The sequence below is a fragment of the Erigeron canadensis genome, chromosome 2 (assembly GCF_010389155.1).
Source record: "Erigeron canadensis isolate Cc75 chromosome 2, C_canadensis_v1, whole genome shotgun sequence".
In the NCBI taxonomy this organism is placed as follows: domain Eukaryota; kingdom Viridiplantae; phylum Streptophyta; class Magnoliopsida; order Asterales; family Asteraceae; genus Erigeron; species Erigeron canadensis.
Genome location: NC_057762.1, coordinates 8,520,260 through 8,528,301, shown reverse-complemented (window position 1 = coordinate 8,528,301; position 8,042 = coordinate 8,520,260). Strand labels below are relative to the sequence as shown.

Genomic DNA, 8,042 nt, shown 5'->3' with positions numbered 1-8,042 from the left:
CTGATCAGATTTGCTGCGATAACATTATAGTATTTGGCCATGTGCCCAATTCCTTGGCACTTATAGCAGAGAGGACAAGCACCAGTGTGATGCAGATTGCAGCGAGCGCACTTAGGATAAGCTCCAGAGTACCTTGTCGGTTCAGCCACTGTGGTCACCGCATAGTTCTTCAAGGTCTTCCCCTTCTTGCTTGGGGGTTCAACTTTCTTCTCCACTACTTCTTCAGCCTTCTTTTTCCCCTTATCAGCATTTTCAGTCAAACCTCCTGATCTGATTATATCTTTGGTCAAGGTCTTAGCCAGCACAATTGCTCTTGACATGGTCTTAAGGCCTTTACTAGTGAGGTCACGGCGAATCTCCAGAATCAAGCCCCAAATGAAACGATCGATTCTCTTCTCTTCGGTAGAAGCTAAATGTGATACAAGTCTGGAAAGCTCATTGAACCTCAAAATATACTTCTCAATCTCCAAACCTTCCATTTTCAGATCCCAAAACTCTTGTTCCAATTCTTGCAATGCATCCTTAGTACAGATATCAGCTCTCATCATTTTCTGAAGTTCTTCCCAGGTGTAAGCATAAGCGGACTTCCTGCCAATAGTGGTAACGATGCCAGTCCACCAGGACCTAGCAGCTCCATCGAATTGGCTGGTCACGTGCTCTACCATCTTATCTTCAGAAGTTTCAGTGTGGTACAGGGCTTCTTCCATATTCTCGAACCACATCAACAGTTCTGCAGCTCCTTTCTCCCCTGTGTAGACTAGGGGTTTGCACTGAGTGAAGGTCTTGAATAAACACCCTCCGCTTCGGGTAACTCTGCCTTCAGTGGTAGTTCGAGTGTTGATCTGACTAGCTCCATCAGACTCACTATTCACTTCCTGGTTCTGTTCAGGTTCTTCTTGAGTCCTCCTATTCTGAGTGACTCTGGTAGTTCTAGTACCTTCAGTTAGTGGGATTTCCAGAATTTGAGCAACTTGAGTAGCAAGATTTGGCATCATCGCATTCATGCGGTCAGTGATGAGGTTTGCTACATCTTCCAAGGTACAGTTGACAGTAACATTAGCACTAGGTTCAGTAGGTTCAATAGTTGGTGCGACCTTAGCTTTTCGTCCACGTTTAGCCGGCATTCTTCCTTATACCTCCTAATAAGATAGAAATATGAACTCGATTACGTTTCGCACAAGTCTATAGCTCCAAGCACGTAGTACGTTAATAAATGATCGTCGTTAGCACAATATATGAACAAGAACAGTCGTCGGTCGCACGATAAGGATCTATAGTCGTATAAGCTCTAAGGCCTATAATCGAAGCACCAGAACGTATGTCTTAAGAGAACGAATGAACTAGAACTGATATAACCGAAGAACGAGATTGCACGAAGTTCTTAGTAGAGCTCTAAGAAATGGATGACGCCTTTAATGACACACTTTGAGTTGTAGGTACTCCATCCGTAATTAGATGTAGTTGATCAAGTTACATCTAAGTAGGGCAAGAGTACTTACTACTCAAACCGGTCATATAAAGGATCACCTTAGAGTGGATTCAAGTTATAGCTCGAGTTTTCCTTAGGAAAAAGCTCGGTGTTCACTATAACCATGGCTCTGATACCAACTATAACACCCCGCTAAAGCGGAATATACAGGATGTACAGATAAGCACAATTGCACACAGTACAAGTTCCAACACAGCCAATAACATTAAGAAGATAAGAAATATAATAGTTATTACAGAACATGGGTATACCCAGAATAAATAATATTCAAAAGACAGAACAATTGTCTTAAAGTACCGAGTCTGGAATTGAATAAGCAAAGGAAAATCTTCACAGCTCCTGGTCTTGCATGCTCGAACAGTCGCCAAATGAGATGAGCTTACAAGAGGAAGACTCCTATACTAAAAGATCTACTAGTCTAGCCTGAAAAACATGTAAGTTCGAAAGGTCAACTACGAAAGTAATTGGTGAGATTCACATAAAGTACTATTTGGTATACATATAAATAATATGTAGAGTAAGAACAAGGTCATAAGATCTGTACATTTAACAAAACTACTTTGCAATAGTAAGAACAGTACAAGAACAATTAATGAACTATAGATGTATTGTCACTGCTAACCCGATTGGCCAGAACTGAACTGTAATGTGACGATATGCTCATAATAATCAAGGAAGTCAAGTAAGATCTAGATCAGAACAAGAACAGATAATATGCATCCTCCAGAACTACGGAGAATGAGGGTGGGCCTACCCTAAACAGCGTTGTCCATAATTATCTACGGTTCAATCCCTAAACTGTGGGATTTGAATTGATAGCAGTGAATAAGAACTAAACAAGAACAAGTAAGAACTAGAACATGGTAAAGAACAAGTACAGTAGTATAAATGTATTTAAGGATCTTGCCCATTCAAGACTTAAATACCCCTTTTTAAATAGTAAAGAATCATATCATAATTATCCCTTAAGATCATAAGATAGTACGTAACATAGTTCAAGAACATATATATAAGTACAAAATAGTTTTCATGCTTTTCAGTCCCCGATAAAAGAACTTGAACAAAATGTACGAAAGGGGGATTAGTGAACTCACAGTGATCTGGTACAAGCACAGTTTATAAGCACATAGAACAAGCACAGAAATAGATAAGTTATATCTATCAAAATCCAAACACGTCTTCATGGAAGCCTAAGTACAAGTTATTGATCATAAATAAGTACGCATATTAGTTCATGTGATTAATTAATCATTGAAATGTCCTTGATGAACTGATGATTTGGCCCTTGATGATCTTTGAACGTTTTGACTCAAAATGAGTTTGAATGAACTTAGGTACTTGGACTGGACTTGATCTGAACGTCTTTGAACTCACACACATGTAATTATAATGTTAATTAGTTGAACATGTCTTTAATAACGATCTTTAGCCTTAAGAACTTAGTTTGATTGTTCATAGAACTTGCACTTTAATGGTTAAGATGAATCATGACTTTAATGTACTTTGGTCAAGGATTGAGCAATGATGTTTGTACAGCCTTTGGCGTATATTATTGCAATGTAATGAAGCTAAGAACTGGTCTAGTGGTTAAGTACAAGATCTAGTTGATTTAAGTTCGTGCATGCCAAGTTATAGAACAAGATCGTTTTAGGAACACTGAACCAAGATCGTCCTAGGAACACTAGGACCAAGATCGTCCTAGGAACACTAGACCAAGATCGTCCTAGGAACACTAGGACCAAGATCGTCCTAGGGACAAGATCTTCTTAGTGCCAAGATCTTCCTGGTGCCAAGATCAATTGTTTGAGCAAAACCAATCTAGAAGATTAGTTACCCAAGAAGTGTGTGTTCCCCAAACACAACAACTTCGAATGAACAACCAAACACACCAAGAGCCTGGGACGATCTTGGGGAGATCGTCCTAGCTCAAGAACAACCTTAATAAGTACAAGCACAATAATGAATGTCTACATCGATTTTCAGGACTTGTTGGGACATAGCACTAGTACAATATACTCAATAACACTAACAAAACACACCAGGACTTGTTGGGACATAGCACTAGATCGATTTTCAGGACTTAATAGGCTTTATTCTTTGTGCTTAAGTTAAATAAAATAGCCTACGAATCGTCAATTATTATTATTATTATTATTATTATTATTATTATTATTATTATTATTATTATTATTATTATTATTATTATTATTATTATTATTATTATTATTATTTTGATTTTATTATTATTATTATCTCCGTGTGACAATCACTTCTACATCTCATAGTCTAGAGTACGTGTGGGGTGTCGCCATTGTATAGTGAGGCGTCCTTTGAGGTTGATTATCGTCTGATTGCTTGAGAAAAATTATGGGTTTTGATATTCGTAGTCTTAACCCTTAGGACTATGAATAACACGCAGAAGCGTTATGTGTAAAGATAATCGCCCCTGCAATTAATTTTCAACCATATATACGACAAACTTTATCGATAGCCCATAGTTGACCTTTTTTAGCAATAAGCCCTATATAGCATTATAGAGTATAGATACTCATTCTTTCTATCAATTCTTTTTAGTTAGGCGCGTAGCCTGCCTTCCCCACAATAATCTTGTATAAACTCTATATATTTAGTTATATTCATTTTTTTACATCAAGCATTAGGGCGGGTGTCGATGTCTCATATTTATTAGTAGTGATCATTTGTCTGCCTCAACAGAGACATCTATGAACGAGGTTTACAGTTAAGTGTTTAGCCATTTAGGTTTCTATAATTGTATTTATACTTGATTAAATATAGATGGCAGACTAGCCTATGGTAATTGAATTGCTGACCTTACCGGTAAAAGTAACAGAATCTTTCAACCTGTCTAGGCACTCTATGAATAAATGCGGTTACTATTTTTACATACTGAGGTTCGCGACAAATTGTTGTAGAGTTTTATGTATAACAAAGTTAGCGCTTGTTGTTTGAATAGATGGTAGTTGCTTACGGACTACCCTTAGCCCTTAGGTAATTAAACCGCAAACTTTATAGGTAAATATCAGCTTATTTAGGCAGTGATTAACCACTCCGTGTCAACGTTTTTGTATTTTCTCATGCTTGCATTCTGTTTTTGCAGATTTTGGAACAAATAGAGAGCTAATGGTGGTAATGTATAACAAGAAGAAGTTAAAAATATTAGGTGAAGATGAATCCTAGAATGCTTGGTGAAAAAAAGGATGCAGTTTGTATAAAGGTGGAACTGTAATTATTAAAGAGAATGGATCGTAAAACCAGAAAGAATGTGGAAGGTGATAGACTAAGCAACTTGCCCGATGAACTTATTCATAAAGTCTTCTTTTCCATTGACATCAAAGATGCTATAAGCACCAGTGCTTTGTCATCTAGATGGAGGTTTGTTTGGACTACATTGCCCTATCTCAATTTTTCAAGTGAAGATTTTTCTGGGCCATCCACATTCAACAAATTTGTGAGTCGTGTTTTGCGTCACCACAATTATAAGATAGACGTGTATTCACTTAAGCTCAAGCTGACACATGATATCGTTCGCGAAGGGCTCTTCAAAAAGCTTCTTTTGTATGCAATTTCTCATAATGTACAACAGCTGACAGTTTCATGTTTGTTTGAGAAGAGCATTACTTTCCCTCTTCATCTCTTCTGCTCCAAGTCTCTCAAACATCTTAGGTTGACTGGCGGTGTGTCTTCCAGTTTCTGTTCTGTTAACTATTCTACACTTGGTAAAGATTGGAAGCTCTCCGCTTTAACAACATTGCATCTAGATTACATCAAATTTAATGGTGACGATACGCTGCTGCTCTCCAAGTGTCCAAACTTGAAAGTTCTCACCTTAAATCACTTCAGAACGAAAAAGAGAGATCCATTTTGTATTTGTCATCCTCAAATTTCTAGTCTCACGCTTGAAAATGGAGACTCGACCTTAGAATGGAAATGTATTGATGTGGTTGCACCTCAACTAGAAAATCTTCACATTATAAATTGCTATGGGCGATACAAGGTTTCGGCTCCTCATCTTGCCTCCTTGCTCTTCAAAGGTTATAAACCTTTGCAGTTCTCTGAAGATGATATGTGTTCTTTGGAAAAGGTGCATTTATGTACTTACCATCCAAAATGTTATGGTGTTGGTGCTAATGAAATTGTTGCTCTACTCCAACGACTCCGCAATGGTGGAGGTATATTGCCATATTGATATTGGTATTTTGGCCATTAGTTATATATGCTGCATTTCAAGAAGATTTGTCATCTGAACAACCAAAATGTTATTTTGGTTATAATTTCGTGGTTATAATTAGTTTCCATATGGTTATAATAGTTGTACTCGTTAAAAAGAGGGTTGCATTAACTGTTGCTGTTTTCTCTATGTGATTTTTCTTCATCCATGGAACAAACCTCATTTCAGTCTCTTTCATTTACAAACTTAAAGAGTTTACTTATCTACCCTGGGTACGTATCAGCAAATGTGGAAGAAGGCGAGAAAGTTAGCATATCTACTGAAGTCAGAAACTATTTGCTTGATAGTTCTCCAAGTGCCACCCTCAGAATAGTATCACATGAGGTATCTACAGATTAGTATTTACATATATAATGCTTGTATTTGCTGTTTCTGATTGTCTTAAACAAAAACATTTTAAGCCTGGTCTTATACTGCTGAAGTTACTGCTCTAAATAAGCTTACTTCCCTAAATGTGTTTGTTGCTATCGTAATCTTCTAGAGTGAAGAGTGAACCACTGGCCGGTGCTACATATGTATTATAAAAGTAGTTTATATATTTTGGAGTAAATTTGAGTTTTCCTAGTCTTTGTAAATTTTATGATATCGTGGACGTGCTGCAGACGCTTAGGGCTTATAGGAATGCCAAGTCAGCTCGAACCCTTATGTCAAGATTATGGACCATGCTAGAGGATGAGAAAAACAGCAAGAACAGTATGCCTTATATGGATCAAAGGAACGCAATAGTGAATAGAGACAAGGCAAAGATGCATGAGCAAGAAATTGCACAAGTTGAGAATCAGAGGGCACAGCCGTTTGAGAAAATGGAAACACACATCTCCGAAATGATGGGACAGATCAAAAGCTCTTGCGAAGATCTTGGTTTGAAGGTTGATCAAGGAAGAGCAAAGACTGTCAAAATCATTTCTACGTTGCAAGAAATTAAAATGTTATTGACAAAGCTTCCTGCATCAAAGAAGGACAAGTTACAAGCAGAGTTTTCTAATCTGTGCGTAGAGACCGACACTGTTGTGAAGAGAATAATTGATCGTGTGAAAATCCAATATGATGAGAAGCACAGCCATGTGATTGACTGTTTTCACAAGTTGACTTCACAACCGGATCGACTAATCCAAGAGCATTAGACCATAAATCACTTCCCGGTAAATCACATCCGTCCTCTTAGCAGATTGTAAGTGATGACGTACTCTAAATGCCATGTTGGTTTGTCTGTCCAGTTATCGTTCTTAAGGACTAAGCTATCATCCAATTAGGTATGTTTTGGAACTGCAGCCCATTGAGATGATTTATTATGTAAACGCTCCAGAGATTTGGGTGGCATATTATGTTTAATTTAGTTTGATGTTATCATCTTATTATTTCAGATCATTTTTTTGTATACAGATTGGTTGAAGCTTGCTATGGCTTTAAAAACTGGGTTAAACTTTAAATGTGGACTTTAGTTACATTACCATGTAGCCTACTAACTACATTAGTTGAATGAAAATTACATTTATACCCTTAAAATTTACCAACTTAAATTACAGAAACCGGCCCTTAAATATTGGAAAGATGCGAAAAGTTTTTCCCTCAAATCTAACAATTGGCTTCCCACCATTTTCATCAACATTTTGTCAATGCGTATCAAGCCAACCAAATCAATGAAATCTTATTATTTAATTATTGAAGACTGAAGATTTTAATTGTTGACAGAAGGTGAAATTTTGGACTTGATAAAAGAAGATGAAATTTTGAGTGGGGATATTAGTTTGTCTATCGTTATTTCACAAAAAGTAAATTGCTTTGTTATAACAACAGATTTATTCACCACTGAAACCAAAAAACTTATAATTATAAAGATATAGCTATTTAGTTTTAGGTTTTTATTCTAGGTCTATCTTTTTACTTTCATTCAGAAAGTTGAATATAATTTTAATAACATATGAAATACTCCTATCATAGATGGTTTCAAACACCAAAGTTGGATTCTAAATATGATCAATGTTCGGGACTTCGATAGGTTTGCCTGCATATTGCCAAAATGAGAATATAGTTGGTTGAGGTCTTGAGGATTTATTTATAAAAGCCATTTATAAAATCAGGATGATAGATTTTAAGGGTATAAATATATTTTGATTGACTCAATGTAGTTAAGAGGCTACATGGTACCTCAAATGGTTGTTCCGAACCTTGAGTCACAAATGGTGTTACAAAGTTTTTTTATAAAATCTTTTACTATCTTGGAAGGTTTTTTATTTTTTATCTTTCTTTTTTTATTTTATTTTTATTTTATTGTTATCAATAGCTTGAAGAATTTGACATCTT

At 36.5% G+C, this 8,042-nt stretch overlaps 1 protein-coding gene across 1 annotated transcript; it reads left to right on the top strand.

Moving 5' to 3' along the window:
• Positions 1–4,748: 4,748 nt before the first annotated feature.
• LOC122587648 (putative F-box/LRR-repeat protein At4g15060) lies at positions 4,749–6,862 on the top strand. Its single transcript, XM_043759818.1, has 3 exons — positions 4,749–5,679; positions 5,962–6,062; positions 6,341–6,862. Exons 1-3 carry the CDS (start codon positions 4,749–4,751, stop codon positions 6,860–6,862), a joined length of 1,554 nt encoding a protein of 517 aa, XP_043615753.1.
• The last annotated feature ends 1,180 nt before the right edge of the window (positions 6,863–8,042 follow it).

What these genes read in the sequence shown, in the direction of transcription:
- LOC122587648 (XM_043759818.1), top strand. Translation starts at nt 4,749, where the DNA reads ATGGATCGTAAAACCAGAAAGAATGTGGAAGGTGATAGACTAAGCAAC. An exon ending in ACGACTCCGCAATGGTGGAG is followed by an intron (nt 5,680 to 5,961) that starts GTATATTGCCAT and finishes GGTACGTATCAG; the next exon opens with CAAATGTGGAAGAAGGCGAG. An exon ending in TCAGAATAGTATCACATGAG is followed by an intron (nt 6,063 to 6,340) that starts GTATCTACAGAT and finishes GACGTGCTGCAG; the next exon opens with ACGCTTAGGGCTTATAGGAA.